Raw genomic sequence first — 27720 nt, 5'->3', positions numbered from 1 at the left:
GTAGTTTTTGAAAAAGTGTTTTCCCAAATTTATTACATTTGCAAGACAATTCTCCAATATAAATTCCCTGATGTTGAATAAAGTTTGAGCAACCCCTTCAGAGTTTTTCTCTAGTACAAAATGTGGACAATAAGATCCGATACAAGTAAAAGTACTACAACCTTCTTTATGTTTGTAATGTTCATCTTTAATATACTCTCCTTCACTTTAAAGGATAATATTTTCTGAAAGATCTTTTGACAGTAATTGCACTTATCATGCTTTTATTAAGCCTGAACTCTCTGGTGTTAAGATGTGAGCAGATACTGACATCTTTTTCATAGTCTATATTTGTACAATTTTTCTCAAATATAAATGATTTTCTGTGCAGTAAGATGTATTAGTTAAAATTTTTGCCACATTGTTCTCACTTGTAGGAATTTTTTCCAGTATATTACCTATAATCAAGTGTGACAACCATTTAAATACTTTGTTACATTCTCCACATTTCTAGGATTTCTCACTAATATGATTTCTTTTATGGTTAGAAAAGTTTGAGGTGTTGTCAGAAGCATTGCCACATCTTTCTGGTTTATAGAGTTTCTCTCCAGTATGAATTATCTCATGTGTGTTAAGATACTGAGGACTAGTTAAAGCCTTTGCCATATTTTTCACAATCATAGGGTTTCTCTCCAGTATGAATTTTCTTATGTTTAGCAAAACTTGAGGACTGGTTAAAGGCTTTGTCACATTCTTCACATTTGTAGGGTTTCTCTCCTGTATGAATTATTTTGTTCAATAAGGTTTGAGGACTTGTTAAAAGCTTTGCCACATTCTTCACAATTGTACGGTTTCTCTCCATCATTAATTATTTTTAGTAGGAGCTGAGGACTGGATAAAGGCTTTACCACATTCTTCACATTTCTAAGATTTTTCTCCAGTATTAGTTATCTTATGTTTAGTAAGGTTTGAAAATTGGTTAAAAGCTTTGCCACATTTTTCACATTTGTAGGGTTTTTCTCCAGCATGAATTATCTAATGTGTAACAAGCGTTGAGGATTAGTTAAAAGGTTTGCCACATTTTTCACATTTGTAGGGCTTCTCTCCAGCATGAATTATCTAATGTGTAGCAAGGGTTGAGGATTGGTTAAAAGGTTTGCCACATTTTTCACATTTGTAGGGCTTCTCTCAAGTATAAACTATCTTATGTGCAGTAAGTTGGACAGGCTTTGCCACATTCCTCACGTTTGTAGGTTTTCTCTTCAGTATGAATTATCTTATGTTTAGAAATGGACGAGGATTTGTTAAAAGCTTTGCCACATTCTTCACATTTGTGTAATTTCTCTCCTTTATGAATTATTTTATGTTTAGTAAGGTATAAGAATCAGTAAAAAGCTTTGAGACATTCTTCATATTTGTAGGGTTTCCTTCCAGCATGAATTATCTTATATGTAGGCGGGGTTGAGAAGTGGTTAAAAGCTTTGTCACATTCTTCACATTTGTACGATTTCTCTATATGAGTTCTCTTGTTTAGTAAGGGATGAGAACTAATTAAATCCTTTGCCACATTCTTCACATCTGTAGAATTTCTCTCCAATATGAATTATATTTAGTAAGGTATAAGAATCAATAGAAATCTTTGCCACATTCTTCACATTTGTATGGTTTCTCTCCAGCATGAATTATCTTATGTGTAGTAAGGATTAAGTTCTGATTAAAAGCTTTGCCACATTCTTTAGTAAGGGAAGAGGCTTTTGCCACATTCTTCACATTTGTAGAATCTCTTCAGTATGAATTCCAATATGAATTATCTTATGTCTACTAAGATGTGAAGACCGCCTAAAAGCTTTGCCACACTGTTCACATTTATAAGTGTTTCTGTCCACTATGAACATGCTTATGCCCAGCGAGGTGTAAGGACTGCTTAAAAGCTTTGCCACATTCTTCACACTTGTAGGGTTTTTCTCCAGTATGAATTTTCTTATGTATACTAAGGATTGAAGATCGGTTAAAAGTTTTGCCACATTCTTCACATTTGTAGGGTTTCTCTTCAGTATGAATTATCTTATGTTTACTAAGTGTTGAGAATTCACTAAAGGATTTGCCACATTCTTTACATTTGTAGGGTTTCTGTCCAGTATTAATTTTCTTATGTGTAGTAAGGTGTGAGGACCGATTAAAAGCTTTGCCACATTCTTCACATTTGTAGGGTTTTTCTCCAGTATGAATTGTTTTATGTATAGTAAGGGTTGAAGATTGTTTAAAAGCTTTACCACATTCTTCACATTTGTAGGGTTTCTCTTCAGTATGAATTATCTTATGGTTAGTAAGTGTTGAAGATCGTTTAAAAGCTTTGCCACATTCTTCACATTTGTAAGGTTTCTCTTCTGTATGAAGTATCTTATGTTTAGCAAGGATTGAGACTATACTAAAGGTTTTGCCACATTCTTCACATTTGTATGGTTTCTCTCCAGTATTAATTCTTTTATGTGTAGTAAGGTGTGAGGACTCCTTATAAGCTTTGCCATATTCTTCACATTTGTAGGGTTTCTCTTCAGTATGAATTATCTTATGGTTAGTAAGTGTTGAAGATCGTTTAAAAGCTTTGCCACATTCTTCACATTTGTAAGGTTTCTCTTCTGTATGAAGTATCTTATGTTTAGTAAGGATTGAGACTATACTAAAGGTTTTGCCACATTCTTCACATTTGTATGGTTTCTCTCCAGTATTAATTCTTTTATGTGTAGTAAGGTGTGAGGACTCCTTATAAGCTTTGCCATATTCTTCACATCTGTGGGGTTTCTCTTCAGTGTCAATTATCTTATGTTTGGTAAGGGTTGAAAAAACACTAAAGGCTTTGCCACATTCTTCACATTTATAGGGTTTTTCTCCAGTATGAATTATCTTATGTCTAGTAAGGGTTGAAGATCGGTTAAAAGCTTTGCCACATTCTTCACATGTGTAGGGTTTCTCTCCAGTATGAATTAACTTATGCCTAGTAAGGTGTGAGAATTGGTAGAAAGCTGTGCCACATTCTTCACATTTGTAGGATTTCTGTCCAGTATGAATTCTCTTATGTGTAGTACGGTTTGAGTCCTGGTTAAAAGCTTTGCCACATTCTTCATATTTGTAGGATTTCTTTCCAGTATGAACCCTCCTGTGTCTAGTAAGGGCTGAGAACCAGATAAACGCTTTGCCACATTCTTCACATTGGTAAGAATTCTCTCTAATATGAATTCTTTTATGCTGACATACGTGTAAAAGCATGCAAAATGACTTGCCACATTTTTTACATTTGAAAAGTTTCTTTCTAGTATGTTTTGTGTTATGTCTATTTGAATTTAAAAATTTGTGGAAGACTTTCACATATTTATCACATTGAAATATTTTTCTCTGGGTAGTTGTCAAACACAGGTTTAGTTCATTATAACCTTCTTTGTGCACCTTACACTCATTCACACTTTTACAGTCTTTTCTTAACTGTAAATCCTTGTGTCCACATTTTACATATTCTCTCAGTATCACTTTTTGAAAAGAATCTTTAATGCCTGGCCCTGGGCAAAGGTCTTCAGCAAAATGAGAACATATAACTGAAAGAAATAAAAATATCAAATTACTCCACTTGCTAGACTCAGAAAAACATAGATTACAAATCTAACCTATAATATTATACAAACTACATAAACAAGATAGCACAGCAAAATACCAAAGGCTCCAATTCTTTACAGACATATATATGTAACAAAAACATACCAACCAGAATACATCTGAGAAAAAATTATAAATGAGTTAAGTGTTTGAAGCACCCCAGGTGGGCACAAAGTGACACAGAAGGGAAGAGCTAAAGTTTATTACATTCACCCAACATGGCTATTCCAGGTCCCCAATATAACATAATGCCTTTAGAAGTAAATTGCCAGCCAGATGCAGTGGCTCAACCTGTAATCTCAGCTACTTGGGAGGCTAAGGTACCAGTGAACCAAGATCGCACCATTGCACTCCAGCCTGGGGAACAGAGCAAGAATAAATCTCAAAAAAAAAAAAAGAAAAAGAAAAAAAGAAAAAAAGAGGTAAATTGCCAACTTTTGATTTTTTTAAAAAAAGACAAGTAAAATGCTGCCTCAAACTTCTTTATTACTTGCTTGTCTGGGCTTTTCCAGACACTGGTTTCTGTCTCCTATGATACACAGTGCAAAAAGAAATGGTGCTTTACTTTGGAATGACAGTTTGAGTATGCTGAGACCAAAGGTAAATGTTACAGCAGCAGAGACACTGCAGTACCACAGAAAGAAAACAGGTGTAGCAAGTGATTACTGAGTATTATGAAAAAAGATGACCAGGGGTCAGGCGCGGTGGCTCATGCACATAATCCCAGCACTTTGGGAGGCCTAGGCGGGTGGATCACGAGGTCAAGAGGTTGAGACTATGCTGGCCAACATGGTGAAACCCCATCTCTACTAAAAATACAAAAATTAGCTGGGCATGGTGGCACTTATCTGTAGTCCTAGCTATTCAGGAGGCTGTGGCAGGAGAATCACTTGAATCTGGGAGGCAGAGGTTGCAGTGAACCAAGATCACACCACTGCACTCCTGCCTGGTGACAGACTGAGACTCCATTTCCAAAAAAAAAAAAAAAAGACGAATAATTTCCTTTAACTAAAAAATAAACACAAAGGGAAAGCACATTTAGTTGATTATATCAAGGCCTGTGATGGTATCAGAAGTAATCTGCATAAGGCCACTCTGCTAGCACACACAGTGGCAGGGCTGAGAGTGGATAAAGGAAATACTCCATTTCCTGGAGCTTGTTTTAACTGTGGGAAGCATGGTCATACTAAAAAAGAATGTAGAAAAAATCAGCAAGTCAGGCCGCCAGATAGGGGAAAAAAGAAAACTGCTGATCCTGAAATATGTCCAAAATCTAAAAAAGGAAAACATTGGGTTAATCACTGTCACTCTAAGTTTGATAAAGATGGGAACCAGATTTTGGGAAATGCCATGAGGGTCCCATCACAGGCCCCGTTCAAAACTGGGGCATTTCCAGATCGGGCCATTCTGTCATACCTGTACATTGTCTGTCCTCTGCCACAGCTGCTATTGCTGCAGTAGATTTATGCTGCACAAAAGCTGTGAGCCTTCTGCCTGGGGAACCCCTGCAAAAGGTCCCAACAGCAGCAGTCTGTGGACCTTTGCCAGCGGGGACAATAGCATTACTTCTAGGAAGGTCTAGTTTAAAAGGGGTACAAATACATACAGGTTTAAAAGGGGTACAAATACATACAGGAGTCATTGATTCAGATTACAATGGGGAAATTCAAATTGTTATATCTACTTCTGTTCCCCAGAAAGCAGAGCCAGGAGAGCGCATAACACTGCTCCTGATTGTGCCGTATGTGAAAATGGGAATCACAAATAAGTCATAGATTTAAATGGGAAAAAGTAAAATTAAATGAACAGGAGGATTTGGAAGCACAAATAAACAAGGCAAAGCAGCTTATTGGGTAAATCAAATTACTGATAAACGTCCTACCTGTGAAATAACTATTGAGGGAAAGAAATGCAAAGGTTTGGTAGATACAGGAGGGGACATTTCAATTTATGGGGAAGAGATTTATTACAACAATGGGGAGCACAAGTTCTAATTCTGGAACAATTATATGGCCCTCAAAGTCAACATACAATGCACGAAATGGGGTATGTCCCTGGTATGGGCCTAGAAAAAAATTTTGCAAGGTTTGAAAAAACCACTTCAAGCAGAAAGACAAAGTTCCCGCCAAAGATTAGAATATCATTTTTGATGGTAGCCATTGTTAAGCCTCCAGAACCTATACCTTTAAAATGTTTACCAGATAAGCCAATTTGGATAGAACAATGGCCGCTAAGTAAAGAGAAACTGGAGGCTTTAGAGAAATTAGTTACCAAACAATTAGAAAATAGGCACATAGCTCCAACATATTCCCCTTGAAATTCTCCAGTTTTCGTAATTAAGAAAGAATCAGGTAAATGGAGAATGTCAACTGACTTAAGAGCCATCAGTTCAGTTATAAAACCTATGGGAGCATTACAGCCAGGATTGCCTTCTCTTGCTATAATTCCAAAATTTGGCCTTTAATAGTCATAGATTTAAAAGACTGCTTCTTTACTATCCCTTTAGCTGAGCAAAACTGTGAACGGTTTGCATTTACGATTCCTACAGTAAACAACCTGCAGCCGGCTAAGCGTTTTCATTGGAAGGTGTTGCCACAAGGTGATGTTAAACAGTCCAACAATTTGCCAGACGTATGTAGGGCAAGTAATTGAACCTACTCAAAAAATTTTCAGTGTTACAGTATTCATTACATGGATGATATACTTTGTGCTGCCCCTACTTGAGAAATATTACTCCAATGTTACAATCACTTGCAAAATTTGATTTCTTGTGCTGGTTTAATTATAGCTCCTGACAAAATTCATACTACTACTCCCTACTCCTACTTGGAAACCTTAGTAAATGACACTACCATTGTGCCACAGAAAGTAACCATACGTAGGGATCAACTGAAAACATTAAATGACTTTCAAAAAAATTACTAGGGGACATTACTTGGATATGACCTGCTCTAGGCATTCCTACCTATGCCATGAGTAATCTGTTTTCTATCCTTAGAGGAAATCCTAGTCTCACTAGCCCTCCACAATTAACAAAGGTCAGGCTGAGGGAGAAATACAACTAATTGAGAAGCAAGTTCATAAAGCTCAAATAAATAGAATAGATCCAGAGAAGACTCTAGAATTGCTAATTTTTTCAACTCAGCATTCACCTACTGGTGTTATTGTCCAAGAACAGGACTTAGTAGAGTGGCTTTTTCTTCCACATACCAATTCACGGACTGTAACTCCTTATTTAGATCAAATCACTACTATGATAGAGACTGGGAGAACTCGGATTATTAAATTACATGGATATGATTCTGGAAAAGTTATTATCCCTCCCATGAAGGCACAAATACAGCAAGCTTTTATAAACAGTCTTACTTGGCAAACCCATTAAGCTGACTTTGTGGGTATTGTTGATAATCATTTTCCTAAAACAAAATTGTTTCATTTTTTGAAATTAACTGGATTATCCCTAAAATAACTAAATGTAAACCAATTGAAGGTATTGAGAATGTTTTTACAGATGGGTCTAGTAATGGTAAAGCTTCTTATTCTGGCTCAAAAAGTAAAGTTTTCCAGATGCCCTATACTTCAGCTCAAAAAGCAGAGCTTGTAGTGGTAATTGAGGTATTGATTGCTTTTGATATGCCTATTAATGTGATTTCTGATTCTTCATACATGGTTCATTCCACAGTTAATTGAAAATGCTCAGTTACGATTTCATACAGATGAACAACTGATGACTTTATTTACCCAACTGCAAACAGCAGTTAGGAGTAGAATGCACCCTTTTTACATCACTAACATTAGGGCTCATACACCTCTTCCAGGACCTTTGACTGAAGGGAATCAAATGGCTGATCGCCTAGTTGCTAATGCAATACCTAATGCTAGACACTTTCACAATTTAACCCATGTTAATGCCTCTGGTCTTAAACGCAGATACAGCATTACCTGGAAAGAAGCTAAAGCTATTAACCAGCGATGCCCAACTTGCCAAATGGTACATTCCTCATCTTTTACAGGAGGAGTTAATCCTCGAGGATTGGAACCTAACTCTCTTTGGCAAATGGATGTCACACATGTTCCCTCACTTGGGAGACTAGCTTATGTACATGTATGTGTGGACACCTTTTGTCATTTTGTCTGGCCTACATGCCAATCAGGAGAGTCTTCTGCCTGTGTTAAACATCACCTTTTGCAGTGCTTTGTGGTGATGGGCATTCCAGCTTCTATTAAAACAGATAATGCCCCAGGCTACACTAGCCAAGCTACAGCTACATTTTTCTCTATGTGGAATATTAAACATATTACTGGTATCCCATACAATTCTCAAGGACAAGCCATAGTGGAAAGAATGAATCTCTCCCTAACACAGCAGTTGCAGAAGCAGAGGGAGGAAAGTAGAGAATAGGGAACCCCACAGATGCAACTGAATCTAGCATTATTAATTTTAAATTGTTTGAGCCTGCCCAAAGGCCAGATGTTATCAGCAGCTGAACAGCATCTACAGAAACCAGCTGCAAAGACAGAAGCAGAACTGATTTGGTGGAGACAGCCGATAACAATAAGTTGGAAAATAGGTAAAATAATAACTTGGGGTAGAGGTTATGCTTTTGTTCCTCCAGGCCAAAATCAATAGCCGATTTGGATACCATCAAGACATCTGAAACTTTTATCATGAGCCAGATGCCGAGGAAGAGATTCTGGGAGGATCCTGAGGACCCTCTGGTTCTAGCCATGTCGAGAGTGATGCTGAGGAAGACCCCTACTGTCACAAGCAACACCCATTGAACACAGCCACCCACATTGGGACAGATCAAGAAGCTGTCACAGATGGCAGAAGAAAACCTGAGTAAAGTGGGACAACCAGTCACAATGAGTAATTTAGTGGTAGCTATGATAGCAATTATCACCATTGTTGTGAGTATTCCTTCAACAAGGGCTGACAGAGAACAATTATACTTATTGGGCACATTTATCTATCTTGGCTGGTAATAATGCCTGGATGTAATCACTCTATGACACAGTTCCACATGCTTTCTGATCTCAGTATTTACCATACTAAATCTGCTCCTATAATTGAGGAATACTGCCCTCAAAAACCTATTTGTAAACAAAATAGAACCTGACCAGAAAAAATGAATGTACTTCTTTAGAAAGAGTGCACTGCAGAATGGGCAGAGATGCTGCACAACGATTCCTATGGAATCATTACTAACTGGTCCCCTAAGGGGATGTTTAGCTTAAATTGCACCTCTCAGTCTGTGTGCCATGGCCACACTATGTTCAGCTGATCTGAACAATACGGTCAGATGATAGAAATGATAAGAAGTACAGCAAGAGTTCCTATTATCTGGAACCATGGCGATATAGTGGCACCTCAACCTCAAATTATATGGCCTGCTGTAGGAGCTAAACACAAGGATTTGTGGAAACTATTAATAGTTCTTAATAAGATCAAAGTTTGGGAAAGAATAAAAAAGCATCCAGAAAGACACTCTACAGACTTATCTTTGAATATTGCAAAATTAAAAGAACAAATATTTAAAGCATCCCAGGCACACCTGGACCTTGCTGCCAAGAACTACAGGGCTTAAAGGAGCTGCAGACAGATTAGCAGCTAGTAACCCATTAAAATGGACAAAAACACTCGGAAGATCTGTGAGTTCAATGATTGTGCTTTTAATCTGTGTTGATAGTCTGTAGTTACAGATCCTGACTCCTGCGAGAAGTAGCTCACCATGACAAAGCTGCCTTTGCCTTTATCGATCTGCAAATCAAAGGGGGACATGTTGGGAACAGGCCCCCCAAATCTGGCCATAAACTGGCCCCCAAACTGGCCACAAACAAAATCTCTGCAGCACTGTGACATGTTTATGATGGCCATAATGCCCACGCTAAGGTTATGGGTTTACCAGAATGAGGGCAAGGAACACCTGGCCTGCCCAGGGCAGAAAACCGGTTAAAGGCATTCTTAAACCACAAACAATAGCATGAGCAATCTGTGCCTCAAGGACATGCTCCTGCTGCAGATAACTAGCCGAACTCATCCCTTTATTTCAGCCCATCCCTTCATTTCCTATAAGGGATACTTTTAGTTAATCTAATATCTATAGAAACAAAGCTAATGACTGGCTTGTTAATAAATACATGGGTAAATCTCTGTTCAGGTGAGACTGAAGGCTATGAGACCCTTGATTTCCCACTTCACACTTCTATATTTCTATGTGTGTGTCTTTAATTCCTCTAGCGCCTCTGGGTTGGGGTCTCCCCAGTCGAGCTGGTCTCAGCAGTATAAAACAGAAAAAAAAAGTACGAATACATAGAAATTAAACGACACACCCTTCAGCATGCTCTTGTTCAAAATTTGAAATATTTTGAAGATGTCCATAATGCTCAATGTAATCTACAGATTTAATGCAATGTGAGATTGAGGGAGAATTGCTTGAAACCAAAAGGCGGAGGATACAGTAAGCCGAGATTCAGCCACCGCACTCTAGCCTAGGCAAAAGAGCGAAACTCCATCTCAAAAAAAAAAAAAAAAGCCTGTAATCCCAGCACTTTGGGAGGCCAAGATGGGCGGATCACAAGGTCAGGAGATCGAGACCATCCTGGCTAACACGTTGAAACTCCGTCTCTACTAAAAAAAAAAATACAAAAAACTAGCCAGGCAACGTGGCGGGTGCCTGTAGTCCCAGCTACTCGTGAGGCTGAGGCAGGAGAATGGGGTAAGCCCAGGAGGCGGAGCTTGCAGTGAGCTGAGATCCAGCCACTGCACTCCAGCCTGGGCGACAGAGCTGACTCCATCTCAAAAACAAACAAACAAACAAAAAAATTACAATAGCGCAGTTTTATTGCAAAAACATTAACTTGTTTTTTTTTTGAGATGGAGTCTCACTCTGTCACCCAGGCTGGAGTGCAGTGGAGCAATCTCAGCTCACTGCAACCTCCGCATCCCAGGTTCAAGCAATTCTTCTGCCTCAGCCTCCGAGTAGGTGGGACTACAAGCACGTGCCACCACACCCTACTAATTTTTTGTATTTTAGTAGAGACGGGGTTTCACTTTGTTGCCCAGGCTGGTTGTGAACTCCTGAGCTCAGGCAATCTGCCTGCCTCAGCCTCCCAAAGTGTTGGGATTACAGGTGTAATCCAGCACACCCAGCCTGCTTAACATTTTATAATTTGATTATAAACCGTAACTCACAAAACACTCGTAAAAAAGAACAAAGAGACATTATACTTTCTGATTTCAAAACACATTAAAAGCTGCAATAACAAAAACAGTATGATATTTACACAAAAATAAAAAGATGAAAGAACAGAGAGCCCAGAAATGAAGCCTTCTGTATGTGATTAGCTGATCTTTTGCAAAGCTGCCATGAACTCACAATAGAGAAAAGATAATCTTCTCAAAAAATGTTAAAAACAACATCAACACTGATGAAATAAAGTTACACCATTTTTTAAAACTATATACAAAAAGTTTACAAAAAAAATACATAGACATGTGGCCAGGCGTGGTGGCTCATGCCTGTAATCCCGGCACTTTGGGAGGCCAAGGTGGATGGATCACCCGAAGTCAGGAGTTCCAGACCAGCCTGACCAACATAGAGACCAACATGTATTTTTAGTCTCTACTAAAAATACAAAATTAGTTGGGTGTGGTTGTGCTTGCCTGCAATCCCAGCTACTTGGGAGGCTGAGGGAGGAGAATTGCTTGAACCTGGAAGACCGAAGTTGCCATGAGCCAAGATCGTGCCATTGCATTCCAGCCTGGGCAACAAGAATGAAACTCCATCTCAAAAACAAAAACAAAACCAAAAAAACTTAGACATGAAAAAATAACAAATCTCTTAAAAAAATGAGATGATATGGGTCTTGGCACCATTTTCTTAGATATGATATTAAATGCATGAATTACAAAGAAAAAAACAGAAAAATGTAACTACACTATACTTGAAAATTTCTGCACATTAAAAAAAATATTCAATTGAGGGAAAATGCCTTCTAGGAAATAGGTGAAAATATTTGCAAATCATATGTGATAGGAGTTAATATTCATAATATATGAACAACTCTTAAAACTGAACAATAATGCTAAATTGATTTAGAAATGAGCAATTGAACAAAATTTTCATCAGAAAAGATACACATATAGAAAAAGAGCATTTGAAATGACACAGAACATTTCTCTACTTTGTACAGAAACACATGAAAATAACAGTGAAAAACAAAATTGCCTCACACCCATTACAATGGCCACTATAAATTTTTTAAGCACACCAAATCTGTTGATGATGCAAAATGAAACCTATATTGTTAGTAGAAAGCAAAGATACAGTCATTATTTTAAAATGTTATGTTTCTCAAATAATTAAAAATTGAATTATCAAATACAGCAATCCCATTTATGAATTTATAGTCAAAATATGAAACACAAGACCTGGAAGACCTATCAGAACATCCATGTTTATTGTACCCATATTCACAAAAGCCAAAGGGCTGAAGCAACTCAGATGTCTCTTGATTTATAAACACATCAAAAGTGTTGCATATATATATACAATAAAATATTATTCAGTTTTAAAGAAGAAATTATCACATTTTACAATAAACTTTCCAAATGTCACCTATATGTCAGAAACGAAATGACGGATACTGTATGATTCCACTTATATAAGATATCTTAAGTAGTCACACTTATAAAAACAGAAATTGGAAGGGTGTTTGTCAAGCCTGGGGAGAGGGTAAATGCGTTGTTGTTACTTAATGGGTACTGGGTTTTAGTTTCACAAGATGTAAAACTTTTAGAAGTCTTTTGCGTAACTATGTGAATATACTTAACATGCCTGAAATATACAGCTTTCTTTTGAGATAGGGTCTCACTCTGTCACCCAAGCCGAAGTGAAGTGGCACAATTAAGGGTCACTTCAGCCTCAAACTTCCAGGCTCAAGTAATCCTCCCCTCTCAATCTCCCAAGTAGCTGGAACCACCGGTGCACACCACCATGCCTGGCTACTTTTAAAAAATTTTTGTAAAGAGGGAATTTTCATATGTTGCCCAGGCTGGTTCATATGGTGCCCAGGCTGGTCTGAAACTTTTGGGCTCAAGTGATCTTTCTGTTTTGGACTCCCAAATTTCTGAAATTACACATGTGAGCCACCCACATGTTGGGCCCTGAAATGTACACTTAAATAGATTTAAGATGCTAAATTTTATGTGTTTTTACAACAATTAATTTTCTAACCAAAAAACTGAAAAAAACAAAGAATTATAAATCTTTTCAAAAATTACCTTCGAATCACAGAAGTGTTTCTCTTACACAAAGGAAATATATATTCATGATTAAACAAATCATGAAAACAAGAAATGGTGAAAATATTTACATGACTACTCACTTAGACAAGATAAAACCACCACTGAAAATCAGCTAAGAAAGAATATACACAAGAGGCAGAGCGCAGTGGCTCATGCCTGTAATCCCAGCACTTTGGGAGGCTGAGGCGGGAGGATCACGAGGTCAGGAGATCGAGACCATCCTGGCTAACATGGTGAAACCCCCCCTCTCTACTAAAAATACAAAAAATTAGCCAGATGTGGTTGCAGACGCCTGTAGTCCCAGTTACTTGGGAGGCTAAGGCAGGAGAATGATGTGAACCCGAGAGGCAGAGATTGCAGTGAGCTGAGATTGTGCCACTGCACTCCAGCCTGGGCAACAGAGAGAGACTCCACGCAAAAAAAAAAAAAAAAGAAAAAATATATACAAGATAAGCCATAACCAATATTGGGGTCATATTTACAGATAAACACACATATATGATTGTGATAGAGATATGGCTGATTTATCTTTTAATTAAACCTTACATCGACATAACGTATACAGACAGAATTGCAAATTGACTATAATTGTAATACATAAAACAATCAAAAACCATGATAAGCTGATATTAAGAAACCTACACTAAAACACCACTAATATGAAACTGCACAACAATAAGACATGTTTACTCATACAATTTGGTATGCAACATTAATGTACCATTAAGAAAGAATTTGTCTGACTACAGTGTTTGACTGTAAGTGTGTACTCATCAAAGGCAGGTATTTTGAATAATTGGCAGTAAAATTTCAGAGAATATGCAGTATAATTATAAATAAAATATTCTGATGTGAAACTTCTAACAAGCATTTAAAAGAAACCAGTGGCCAGGCGCGGTGGCTCACGTCTGTAATCCCAGCACTTTGGGAGGCCAAGGCGGGCAGATCACCTGAGGTCAGGAGTTCGAGACCAGCTCAGCCAATATGGTGAAACCCAGTCTCCACTAAAAACACAAAAAAATTAGCTGGGCATGCTGGCAGGCATCTGTAATCCCAGCTACTCAGGAGGCTGAGGCAGGAGAATCGCTTGAACTAGGCAGAGGTTTTGATGAGCTGAGATCATACCATTGCACTCCACCCAGGTGACAGAGCAAGACTCCTGTCTCAAAAAAAAAAAAAAAAAATTGGGAATTACAACTACCCAAGCCTCTTGCAACAAGACAACTAAATGTGGACCCTAGTGCAGCCCCAGCAGCCTTGCAACCAAGTTACAACCCCACTCCACTACAAACCCAGGGGGTGTCCCAGAACCCTGGGGACCCAAGAAAAGATCTTTACCTCCTGAAATTAGTTTATGAAAACTTAAGGAGTTGTTTCCTGTTTCAAATTCACAGATACCAATAGTAAACTCTATTGTGCCCATTGTCAATGCTTCTATTTTAACATAGCACTGGAAGTATGTAGCAGAATAATGAAAAAAAAATTTTTTTTAAAGCCAATGAAACTGAAGACAAGTAAAAAGTTGCTGTTTGAGGAATATATACAACATATATAAAAAACCATAGTACACTGAAATTTGTCTAAACTCATAAATACACTCAGTAAATTAACAAAATATAAAATTAACATAAATGTATGTTATTGTTCTATACACTTAAAACAAGCTATTGGATATAATAGAAATTTTAAAAATTTTATTAGGCCAGGCATGGTGGATCACACTTGTAATCCCAGCACTTTGGGAGGCCAACGCGGGTGGATCATGAGGTCAGGAGATCGAGACCATCCTGGCTAACATGGTTAAACCTTGTCTCTACTAAAAATACAAAAAAATGAGCCAGGCATGGTGGCTGGCGCCTGTAGTCCCAGCTACTCGAGCAGCTCAGGCAGGAGAATGGCAAGAACCCAGGAGGCGGAGCTTGCAGTGAGCAGAGATCACACCACTGCACTCCAGCCTGGGCGACAGAGTGAGACTCCATCTCAGGAAAAAAAAAAAAAATTATTTTTTTAATTTAATTTTTTTTTTTGTTTTTGAGACACAGTCTTGCTCTGTGGCCCAGGCTGGAGTGTAATACAGTGATCTCGGCTCACTGCAACTTCTGCCTCCCTGGTAAAAGTGATTCCCCTGGTTCAGCCTCCTGAGTAGCTGGGATTACAAGTGCTCACTGCCACACCCAACTAATTATTTATATTTTCAGTAGAGACAGGATTTCACCATATTGGCAAGACTGGTCTCAAACTCCTGAACTCAAGTGATCCACCTGCCTCAGCCTCCCAAATTGCTGGGATTACAGGCCCCAGCCACCATGCCAACCAAGAAAACAATCTTTTTAAAAATATAAATAAAATAATTAATTTCTGAGAACAAATTTAACCCAAGAGACAAAAAATCTTAACAATGAAAGATATAAACCAATAAAGAAACTAGGGAAGACACAAATAAATTTAAAAATATTTCATATTTATGGACTGAAAAAATAAATACTGTTAAAGTACCATATTCTCTAAAGTAATCTATAGATTCAGCAAACTTCCTATCAAAATTCCAGTAGCATTTTTTCTTATAGTAATGAAAACTACAATTCTAAAATTTACAAAAAACTACAATAAACTTCGAATAGCCAAATTAATTATGAGAAAAAAAACAGAGGGACATCATACTTTATAATTTCAAACTATATTTCAAGAATATACTAACAAGAATAGGATGAAATGTTCAGAAAATTAACATAAAAACCAATAGAACAGAGACCACTACCCTCACATATTTTAGAAATGATGTAAAAAGAGAACTAATAAAATAGTTTAACATAAGTTTCTCAAAATCATGCAGATGCAGATATTTGTATGTCTCCCAAAACAATGGAAAAGCAGTCAGATTGTGCAGTCTCTTATATGCCATGAAGAGGATTTTCGCTCTCACTGTAAACTTAAAGGAGTATCAATGAAGAGAAAGTAGAATCCTTAGGGAATTTAAAAGCATAAGACAGAAGATGGCCCTATGTGAGAATAACAACAACAACAACAACAACAAAAACATATATACCTCAGGCTTCCGAGAAACTCTGCTTTGGAACACAGCTTCCCAAATCAGCAGGACAGATTTGGTGATGGTATTATATTCACTTGATAACTATTTTCTTTTCTTTTTGTTTTTTTGAGATGAAGTCTTGCTTTTGTCCCCCAGGCTGGAGTGCAGTGGTGCGATCTCGGCTCACTGCAACCTCTGTCTCCCAGTTTAAGCAATTCTCTTGCCTTAGCCTCCTGAGGAGCTGGGATTACAGGCACCTGCCACCACACCTGGCTAATTTTTCTATTTTTAGTAGAGACAGAGTTTACACCATGTTGGTGTAAAACAGTCTGGTCTCGAACTCCTGAGCTCAGGCTATCCACTGGCCTCGGCCTCCCAAAGTGCTGGGATTACAGGTGTGAGCCACTGCGCCCGGCAGGGACTGGCTTTTTTTTTTTTTAATCTTTCAATCTTTCATCTATGTCAACTGTTTCATTCACTCTCACCTACCTGGGGGTTTCACTACCATATTGTGTCTCTTCATATTCCAGGGATCTTTTCCTTGCTCCAGACAGGTGATCAGATTTGGCTTAGAGACAGCAATACCTGCTTTATTAAAAATAAATAACATGAATCTTGCCCGTATTCTCTAATTGCCTACCTAATACCATGCTTAATAAAGAGGATGCAATAGAATATTCTAGAAAATTTATCCCAAAATAATATTTAATGACAGAAAGTTCCTAACATTTAGAAAATATTTTAAATTTGTAGGTGCTTAATTTTATCACCCAGTATTCATGGATAAAAAATTAGTGGTGGCATATAGATTTTAACATATGGGCAACAATATTTTATACCACTAAATTTCTGAAATTCTCACTACTCTAGAGTGAAGGATATAGACCAGCTCAGAAATGTAAAAACATCAGGCCAAGATAAAACATCCTGAAGAATTTTTTTTTTACACGGACAATTCCTCAAGATTTTTTTAAAACAGGCATCAGAAACTCATTTATGAAAAGCATAAATTATCAAAAATTATTCTACGAAAACAGAGAAATGAAAACTTTAGGGTATATAAGGAATTGTGTATTAAAGTTATTCTCACCCAAGACCAGGTTTCTGTAGTTCTCTAACATCACTTTCCTATACAAATCTTGCTGAGCAGTGTCCAGGCATTGCCACTCCTCCAGACAGAATTCTATGGCCACATCCCTAAATGTCAACGGCCCCTGAAACAAACACACACACACGCATGCACACGTGCACACAAACACACATATTTACACGTGGGCAAAATTTATCATTTGAGTTAAGGTTAAATGAGAGAGTAAAAAAGCTTGGTTCTGATTTACAGGAATGACTGAAGTTATCCAACAATTTTCAACATGGAAATATTCTCTAATGTATTCTCTGAGGAATGAGAATGGTATAAGATCTACAACACCAGTGTATATATACTTTTATGAATACTAAAGTATAAACTAAATGCATAAACACAAACATGTACTTTTTTAGTGCTATATTTGCCACACAAAGAACGAGTTGTGTATATTTTTCAGACAAAAAAGATGTTGAGTTAGAAGGCACCTCTCAAGTTTTAATGTGAACAATAAACTGAAGATCTTGTGCACAATTTTTTTTCCCAGAAGATCTGAAATAAACTCTGCTTTCTGAATTTCTAACAAGCTCACTAGTAATGCCAGTGTGTTTGGCCCAGAAAGAATATTTTGTCAAATATCCTGTAAGTGGAAGAACCTGTGTTTTACTCAATTTTTCTGCCCTGTAAACAAAGACAAGAGTCTTCATTTTCCAAAGACAGATATATGCAAGGAAAACCTAAGAAAGAAAGGCAGCTGCCGGATTAAATGTGATGGTTTATGCACAGCTCTTCTTTAGCTACATAAAGATACTTAATAATGAAGAGAAAAATAATGAACTCTATAGTGAAATAAGTATTTCAGAGAGCTCTTTAAGTAAATTTTAAAATCAACTGCATTAGGACAAATGTTTATGATGTGCTGATGCGATGCACACAGAAGAACACATCATCACTGCTGAGATACTGCCTCTCAAAAAGTAAATTCTAGTCTGAATTTAACCATACAGAAAAGTCAGTATTATGTGGAGTTCAAGATGCAGATATCTTCTATGTTCTGTAATTTTTAATAACATTTTAAAGTAGTCTTTCTTTAGCACCCGAGAGAGCGGGTATCTCTCAATAACTTTTTTCCAGAATTTTCAGGGTAATAAACGCCATCCTGTTTAAATAAGCATTTTCTTAATCCTGTTCCACACAGAGTTAATGGAGAAAACAGATGAAGTCACAAGACTACATGTTATTTATCTTTACTAAGGACACCAGCTTTCCGCCAATGGGAATCTTGAATATCTACATTTTCCCATGTTCAAAGGCAACAAAGGGAACATTTTAAATAGTGCAGACTATAAATTCATTTTAAGAATTTTGCATGGCATATAAGAAGTCATGATTTAGAGAGTGTAGAGAAGGTTCTGGCATATAGGAGAGAAACAATTTGCAGAGACCCTTGACTATCACAAGAATTTTAAAAAGTCGTTAAACTCATTAGGGGAAAAGAAACACAAGTAGAGAAGTAAAGGTTTGCAAGGACTAAATGCATGGCATTCCAAGAGGCAGAGTGGACACAGATCTTCATCTGAGACATATTTAGCTGGAAAAAAAAAAAGCCATTTTTCCTCTTTTGCCTTCTTTGGAAATCCTTTTCAGATGACATTCTCTGGAGAACTTACACCTGCATCTTGAGAAAATTCCTGTGAAGAAGTCAGCACCACCCATTTACCTGCTAGCCTCACAACTACAGAAAAAAGAACTAAGACCTGCAGAAAAAGCCCACCCATTTCTGTTCTTTATAACAGCAGAGATTCAGGAACAACGAGCTGCTCAATGAATATAAAAATACGTTTCTCTATTTCTGTCTTCATGTGCCCGCCCTTGCCACAAACACCAGCAATTTCTGCTATGGTGATGAAAATATGGGTCACACTGACCTCTTCCTATCAAAACCAAATAGAACAGTTCCTGTGACTACCTTTTAGTGCAAAGGTGAAACTTAACTCTCATGAATGTATCTTGAACCCCACCCACTTGATTTTGTCCTCATCTTAGAGTCACATGAGAAACAATTAAAACAACATGAATACTTTCACCTAGAACAATCACAGAACCTGGGGAGATGGCATAAGTAAAGAGATGTCTGTAAACTGGCCATGTGATCCTAATGAGAAGCCTGGGCTGATAGTCACTTAGCTAAGCATTGCCTCTCAAGCTTTAATGAACTCAAAAATCACTTGGTAATGTTGGTCCCACTTTATGTAATGTGATTCTGCAGGTTTAGAAAGGGTCCATGAATGGGTGTTCCAAACAAGTCCCCTGTCAAAGTCAATGTTGCTATGTTGCTCCACCTGGGCTTATCATTAGCATTAGAGAAAGCAGGCACAGCAGAGAGCCCCTTACATTCAGCACTCTTGTGCAGGTACTATGTGCTCAAGAGTATGATACAGAGCACGGTGCTGGGAATAACACATTCTGTGATTAAATCCTAATAAGACCTTCGAAGTTCATACTAAGTGTTCAATAATTCTTAGGATTTAGATAAAGGGCCCAGAATTAGTATTTCTTCCTCTGTTTCTCTGTCATTGATTTTCTTAAAAACATATAAACTAAAAACTAAATATAGACAGATGAAGATATATAAAGAAATATAGACAGAAAGAGTTTAATGTAGTTTAGAGAATTTTTTCTGTTTATATATACTTGTTTGTGACTTGTATAGCAACTACTGGATCTGCAGGAATAGAAAACAAGTTGCTAAATGGAATGTTTCTGTAAGCACTGGTTTTACTACAAAATTTAAAAATTAAGATCTTAAAATGTATAGTTTATTTTTCTTATGTATCTACTTTTGGGTTTCAGGATATTGTGAGCACCACCTCTAGAAAGTCAGCTGGATTTACCAGCCAAAACGTGAATCTCTATAAATCAGTTTTGTAAGGAAAGACTCCAGAGTGGGGCCAGAGCTAAAAAGGCCTCCAAAAAAAGTGAATCTGATCAGAACTGGGGCAGGGAGAAGATCCTAGGTTGAATTTGTTCTCCATGCCACTGAGGTACTTCCAGTTCTGTTTTTCCTAAGCTTACCTAAGAAAAACTTAAATCCCAGAGTTTATGTAACTTTAATCTATTTTTCCCACTGCTCTCTCAATTTTATAACATACACTAATAAGCAATTTAAATGAATCTTTTAAAGTTTTCTAGGATAATTTTATTAGAAGATAAATATGTATTCTTAGAAAAGTAAAATAAACACAAATAATAACACCTCTTCAGTCCATAAATATTCCTTCAGGTGATAACATCAGAAGTCACAGCAATATTTTTAAAAAGTGGCCCAAGTTGTTTTTTTTTTCTTTCCCAAACATCTATTCATTCTACCAACCATATAATGCTTAATTCAACCATGTATTCAGTTGCTAGTCTAGACTAAAAGTTCCTGGATGGTAGGGACCATGATTGCTTCATCTATTTTTTGAATGATAATATGAAATGGAAGCAATTAGTTTATTTGAGTTGCCAGACCTCCTCTGTCTTTCACCCAACTACCAGAAAACTTGATAAACTTTAATATGGGCACCAACCAAAGTTATCTCTTATGAGGGAGAAAAAAACACAGAATGACTCCTTTCTCTTACACTGAGACACAAGCAGAATTAATCACTCTTGTCAGCCTGACACAATTCTGTCCCTGACATCCTCAAATGTCTTAAAGAAACCTAGGTGATTGTGAGAGGGTTCCCAATGACTCAAGGCTGATGGCCCAATGATAAGCCGAACTGGAGAAACTCAGGCTGATTCTAAATAGAAAATGGAACTGCTTTGGTGGAGCTCCAGAATCTGGACAACCTATCCTGATTTGCTAGCTTTTGGATAAGAAGGACAAGAATACTCTACTCCATAATTACAATTTACAGGTAGGTATAGTTGTGGTCATGGCTCTGGATACTTTGTGGCCTTGATCTCTCACTCTGAAGATGCTTGTTTACACTTACAGATTCTGTCATCAGATTCTATTTATACCTAGAGCCTCTCATATAACTGTAGCAGGTCACCAAACAAGATCTGAAAAGCTTACAAAGCCACACTCTCAAAGGGGGGCTTTAAGATGTTATGTTGACATCTCACAATGCTGAAAATATATTTTGTTGGTTTTCATTACATTCTCAATAGAAAGTCTGGCCCTGTCTTGTAAATTCCAGGCAGAGGCCTGACCCTATGTGCAGATTCTAGGTGGGATTAACCTGACTCTGCATCCTTGGGTGTTACAGCAAGCAGAGTACAATCAAAGGAGAGATCCCTTCATAGAGGTTCCTCTAGCACATTCTAAGTAATATGTCTATCTAAAAGGAAAAAACTGAGGAAATATGAATTAGAAAGTTCGCTGGGCCAAGCTTGAGGATTGTAACCTTGGAGCAATGATACATCCTCCAAAGACTGAACAAATAAGAAATTGAATCCCTGAAAAGACCAATAACAAGCTCCAAAACTGAATTAGTAACAAATAGCCGGTCAGGGCCGGGTGCGGTGGCTCATGAGGTCAGATTGAGACCATCCTGGCTAACACGGTGAAACCCCATCTCTACTAAAAACACAAAAAACTAGCCAGGCATGAAGGCGGGCGCCTGTAGTCCCAGCTACTCGGGAGGCTGAGGCAGGAGAATGGGGTGAATCCATAAGGCAGAGGTTGCAGTGAGCCGAGATTGTGGCACTGCACTGCAGCCTGGGCGACAGAGTGAGACTCCATCTCAAAAAATAAATAAATAAAAATAAATAAATAAATAAATAAATAAATAGTTGGCGGGGCATGGTGGCTCAGCCTGTAATCCCAGCACTTTGGGAGGCCGAGGCGAGTGGATCACAAGGTCAGAAGTTCAAGAGTAGTGAACAGCCTGGTCAACATGGTGAAACCTCATCTCTACTAAAAATACAAAAATTAGCTAGGTGTGGTGGTCCACACTTGTAATCCCAGCTACTCAGGTGGCTGAAGCAGAGAATTGCTTGAACTCGGGAGGTGGAGGCTGCAGTGAACTGAGATTGTGCCACTGCACTCCAGCCTGGGCGACAGAGTGAGACTCTGTCTCAAAAAGTAAAATAAAACAAAATTAAATAAATACATAAATAGCCTACCCACCAAAAATAAAACAAAGAACCAGACAAATTTACAGCTGAATTCTACCAGATGTAAAATAAGAGCTGGTACCACTTCTACTAACATTATTTCAAAATACTGAGAAAAAGGGACTTCTTTCCAACTCATTATATAAAAATAGCATTATTCTGATATGAAAATTTGGCAAATACAAAAAAAAAATAGAAAACTTGAGGCCAATATTTTTCATGAACATTGATGAAAATATCCTCAACAAAATACTGGCAAACCAAATCCAGGAGAACATCAAAAAGCTAATCCACTGTGATCAACTTGGTTGTATCTCTGAAATAAAAGGTTGGTTCAACATACAATTAATAAATGTTACTCTTCAAGTAAACAGAACTAAAGACAAAACCACAAGGTTATTTCAGTAGATGTTAAAAAAGTTTGCAATAAAATTTACCATCCTTCATGTTTAAAACTTTCAAAAAACTAGGCATTGGAGGTACCTACATCAAAATAATGAGTCATCTAAGTATGACAAACTTACAGTCAACATAGAAAATGAACACAAGCTGGAAGCATTCCTTCATGAAAACTGGCACAAGACAAGAATGCTTTTTCTCAAAACTCTTATTCAACACAGAATTGAAAGTCTTGGCCAGAACCATCAGGGAAGAGATAGAAATAAAAGGCATTCAAACAGGAAGAGAGGAAGTCAAACTATTCCTGTGTGCAGATGACAAGATTCTATATCTTCAAAATCCTACAGTCTCAGCAGGAAAGTTATTTAAACTGATAAACAACTTCAGCAAAGTTTCAGGATACTAAATCAGTAGCATCCCTGATGTACAATAACAACTACATGGCTAGTATGACCCTCCCTGTCCCCTTTTATCTTAGCCTTAACTGCATCTGCCTGTAGCTTTCCAGGACTCTGTAGCTTCTGTCAGCAGAAAGGATTCTTCTATGACTGGAGTGAGCAGGCTGGAACTTCTGCAGGGGAGGCTCTCCAGGAAAAAAAACTAACTAGGCCTTTCATAAACTCCTTTTGCAGGCTCAATATTAGCCTTAGCTCTGAGTCACTGGGCTCAAACTTTAATTTTCTTTTTTTTTTTTTTTTTTTTTTTGATTTAACACAGAAACTTTATTATTGAAATTATTCTCATTACAGCATATAAAATAGCCAATGCCTAATCATGCCTAAAGGAGAAAAAAATAATCCTGTAAAACATGATTATAAGAGTATTTCCTTTATTTTACAAAGGCACTCTTTTTTTTTTTATTTTTCTTTTTTTTTAAATTTTATTATACTTTAAGTTCTAGGGTACATGTGCATAACGTGCAGGTTTGTTACATATGTATACTTATGCCATGTTGGTGTGCTGCACCCATCAACTCGTCAGCACCCATAATTTTCATGTTAGAGTTACTCACTTGGTTTTTGAAATTAAGCATTTAAAAAAATTCAACAAATTACTGAAACACAGTGTTCATATAAGGGAAAAAAATTTTTTTAAGTGCTTACTTTTTTTTTTTTTTTTTTTTTTTTGAGACGGAGTCTCTCTCTGTCACCACGCTGGAGTGCAGTGGTGCGATCTTGGCTCACTACAACCTCAACCTCTTAGGTTCAAGTCTCAGCCTCCCGAGGTGCGTGCCACCATGCCCAGCTAATTTTTGTATTTTTAGTAGACACGGGGTTTCACCATGTTGGTCAGGATGGTCTTGATCTCTTGACTTCGTGATGTACCTGCCTGGGCCTCCCAAAGTGCTGTGATTACAGGCGTTAGCCACTGCGCCCGGCCAAGGTGCTTATACTGTATACCTTAATAAGAAAAGCAGGACGGGCGCAGTGGCTCAAGCCTGTAATCCCAGCACTTTGGGAGGCCGAGACGGGTGGATCACGAGGTCAGGAGATGGAGACAATCCTGACTAACACGGTGAAACCCCGTCTCTACTAAAAAATACAAAAAACTAGCCGGGCGAGGTGGCGGGCGCCTGTAGTCCCCGCTACTTGGGAGGCTGAGGCAGGAGAATGGCGTAAACCCCGGAAGCGGAGCTTGCAGTGAGCTGAGATCCGGCCACTGCACTCCAGCCTGAGCGACAGAGCAAGGCTCTGTCTCAAAAAAAAAAAAAAAAAAAAAAAAAAAAAAGAAAGAAAGAAAAGCAAAAGTATCTATTTCTTTTGGTAAATAAATGTCTTATTCTATTAATTCCATTAAAAATCATGCCGTAAACAATGAGTCATATGAAAACACTTCTACGCAGTACCAAGTTTCTCTCATATTTAGCATGAAACTCACAAATCAAGAAAACAGGATTTGAACAGAGATATTCACTGTCAAAAATTTACCTTGCAAAAAAAGGAACTGATGTTTTTATGAATCTATGTAACCAATCAATTATCTACCACAATTTCTCATGAAAATGTATTCATTTTCTACAGCAAAAATGAAATAGAGATTTTTTCCTCTTCTTTTTCTTGGCAGCATTCTAAAAGCTAAGCCTTGAAATTCTGTTCGAAATTACCCAGTTATAAAAATACACACCTGAGAAAATTCGTAAACTCACTCTGGGAAAGAAAAAGGTATGTGAGAATTTTTAACAAATGACATATATGATTAGATACTAATTTTTTGAAACCCACATCTTTCATGTCTTTTGTAAATATTTTTCTACCTTTCAAGCCCTACTATAAAAACTCAGGTCAAAATAAGTGAACAAATCCCTTCAAGGTGACAAATCCATGAGTAGAAGTGCTGGTTAAATAATAGATGTGGGTCGGGCGTGTTGGCTCACGCCACCCAGCACTTTGGGAAGCCAAGGCGGATGGATCACGAAGTCAGGAGATTGAGACCAGCCTGGCTAACACAGTGAAACCCTCTCTACTAAAAATACAAAAAATTAGCCAGACGTGGTGGTGGGCGCCTGTAGTCCCAGCGATTCGGGAGGCTGAGGCAGGAGAATGGCTTGAACCTGGGAGGCGGAGCTTGCAGTGAGCCAAGATCAGGCCACAGCACTCCAGCCTGGGCGACAGTGAGACTATGTCCCCCCCTCCCAAAATAAATAAACAAACAAATAAATAATAATAAATAAATAAATAACAGATGTGTCTGACTCATGTTTCAAGTAAGGCCATTCATTCACTTGAGAGATTCTTCCAACCACTCCTGCTCACTTGTGTGCTCAAGAACCACCCATCCAGAAGACACTGCACTATTTCTCGGTGACTGTCCCACTTGCATTTTACTTGGCAAGCTCTTACACCATCTCACTAGAGTCAGTTTTGTTTTTGTTCTTGTTTGTCTTTTGGGATACTATTTTTTTGGTCACAAAATTTTCACTTTTTTTTACTCTCTTTCTTTTACTATATTTATTTCACTATTTTTCTGCTCCCCTTACAGAATCCAGGGGGCAGAAATTATTTCTGTGTTTTCCCCTCATTACCAGCATCTGATTGGCTGACCAGCAATTTGTCTCCAAGAAATGGAAGCCTGGTTGGGTGAAGGCAATTTTAACATTTCAAGGGGTTACCGTTTCAAAATAAGAGTCCACCGGCAGATTCCCCTCAGCCCCAGAATATCCACTTGCTCCCTTGAGAGGATACACTCCATACCTCAGGTCATTTTATGGGAGAAAATACACCAGAAGCTGAAATCCAATGGACACTCTAGCTAACATAACCATGGCAGTTACCTTTGTTTATCCCCAGATAGTACTGAAACCCATGACCAGGAAAAAAACCAAAGGGTGGCTGAGGACACATCACCCCATAAATTTTCCAAAGGAGAACTTTGACCCAAAAACATTCCGGTAACATCTAGACAAGATAAAAGCAAAAGAGACACAGAGATTTACGACAGTATAGTGTCAGGGTATTATTATTTGCTTCCTTTTCATGGGAAATATTTACAGATAACAAATCTCCTTAAACGCACCATTTAACCATTTAATGCTTTGCCAAAAAAAAAATTAAAACACGGTATAAAAAGTACACTAAAAGACAAAAAGGCAATAATATGAATTAGGGAGGAAAAGCTGGCATTTGGGAACGTCAGAAAAAAACTGGAAATTATCTTACTGCAAGCCAGAGTGAGGCTGAAGAAATGGGGGATGGGTTCCAAGACGCTGCTTGGGACACAGGTGAAAAATACAGCAGAAAATCAGTTCCCTGTGGAGTGTGAAAATAAGTAAGTGGCAGGCAATTAGACTGAGGTATCTCTAGTCCCTGGATTCTTACTTTAAAAGAAAAAAAAAAATCTAAATCTAACTCAGGTGCATTATTTTTAATTACTACATTCAGAGAAACAAAATTCAGGCTTCAGCAACTATAAACTGCCAATTAAGCTCTGATTACATAACCAGGAAATTTTCACCTTTAATGCACAAATTAAGAAACCACGTAACTGCATCTAACCAATTACTAAATTTGGTTTCTTCACCATGCATTTTATAAAAGATTTTCCTTCAAGCCTCTCCCACAGACCACAAACTACAAAACATAGCTGGGTGCTCTACAATTCTAGAACCACTCTGATTAAATTCTTTAATATTTTTGCAGCGACTCCATAAATTTTTAATAGGAGAAAATAGCAACTGGGAACCCCACGGACCAAAGCTCTTCCATTCATGAACCCGCAACCCAACTCAGGATTCTCCCCTGACGACCCTCCCGTGGTCCCTGCACAATCTGAGAGACGCGGTGCTGCGGATGCAGAGCTGCCAGAGAGGGCTCCAGGCAGCGCACAGTCACAGTGCAGGGGAGAGACAAGACGCCCGAGGCCCCGGCTGTCGGCGTAGCCGCCAACTTAAGGCTGAAGGAGACTGAGGCTGAGCTGGGCAAGAAAAACTCGGGCGCAGATTGTGGAGCTGACTGAGAGGAGGCCTGAGTCACGCCACAGCCACTTCCCACCGGTTCCAAGCAACCCCTTGCCCCCTCTCGTGATGTCGGACCCGGCACTCGCACCATTTCTAGGCTTTCAGGGGGTCCTGGCATCTTAGCTATGGATCTCCCAATACCTTCAGGTCATGAAGCCACACACGCTGAAGACACAGAACAGTGGGGAGACCTAGAGCTCGGCAGCAGCGAGAAACAATGGCCCAGCCACATCCCGGAAGCCGTCCTTTCCGCTCCAGCTGTGTGCCTGATTGGACGGTTCCTAGCTCAGTGCCCCTGATTGGATAAGGTTTAAGGACCCGCCCCTTCAGGCCCTGAGTGACAGAAGATATGACCAAATGCTGGGCGAAGTGAAGACAGAGTGACAGCCCAGGCTGCAGCCTTTTCAGGCAGGGCTTCCTCCCTGAGCTGAGCCAAGCCCACCTTAGAGGGTATTTTTCCCTAACCTTGTGTATGAGGTCGTAAGCAGTTATAAATAATATATGGCTATTCACAAATTTTAAAAAATAATTATTTTAAAATTTCAGATTTTATGACCTTCCTGGCTCCAAGTCCTTTGAACTAGCAGCCTGAGATTTTTAAAAGGAGCCAATCTTCTGAAATAAGATGTGAACCACATGTGAATTTTAAATTTTCTAGTAGCCAGACTTGAAAAATAAAGAAGGGCCAGGCGCGGTGGCTTACGCCT

At 38.3% G+C, this 27720-nt stretch overlaps 1 protein-coding gene across 6 annotated transcripts; it reads right to left on the bottom strand.

Moving 5' to 3' along the window:
• Positions 1–848: 848 nt before the first annotated feature.
• ZNF493 (zinc finger protein 493) lies at positions 849–27253 on the bottom strand. Of its 6 annotated transcripts, XM_030912890.1 has the most exons (5): positions 27155–27244; positions 26217–26306; positions 17059–17182; positions 16458–16556; positions 849–3569 (listed from the first exon to the last, which is right to left on the bottom strand). In XM_030912890.1, the coding sequence occupies exons 3-5, from the start codon at positions 17087–17089 to the stop codon at positions 1846–1848; spliced, it is 1854 nt and encodes a 617-aa protein (XP_030768750.1). In that variant the 5' UTR covers positions 17090–17182; positions 26217–26306; positions 27155–27244; the 3' UTR covers positions 849–1845. The 6 variants fall into 6 exon arrangements, 5 of the variants coding, with proteins under 5 accessions (XP_030768750.1, XP_030768751.1, XP_030768749.1 ...); XM_030912891.1 differs by lacking the exon at positions 26217–26306 and having other exon boundaries at positions 27155–27253; XM_010381338.2 differs by lacking the exons at positions 849–3569; positions 26217–26306 and adding an exon at positions 13440–14753 and having other exon boundaries at positions 27102–27232.
• Positions 27254–27720: the final 467 nt, after the last annotated feature.

This window comes from Rhinopithecus roxellana, chromosome 12 (genome assembly GCF_007565055.1).
Source record: "Rhinopithecus roxellana isolate Shanxi Qingling chromosome 12, ASM756505v1, whole genome shotgun sequence".
Classification (NCBI taxonomy): Eukaryota; Metazoa; Chordata; class Mammalia; order Primates; family Cercopithecidae; genus Rhinopithecus; species Rhinopithecus roxellana.
The sequence above is the reverse complement of the archived record's forward strand: the minus strand, read 5'-3'. Positions and strand labels throughout refer to the sequence as shown.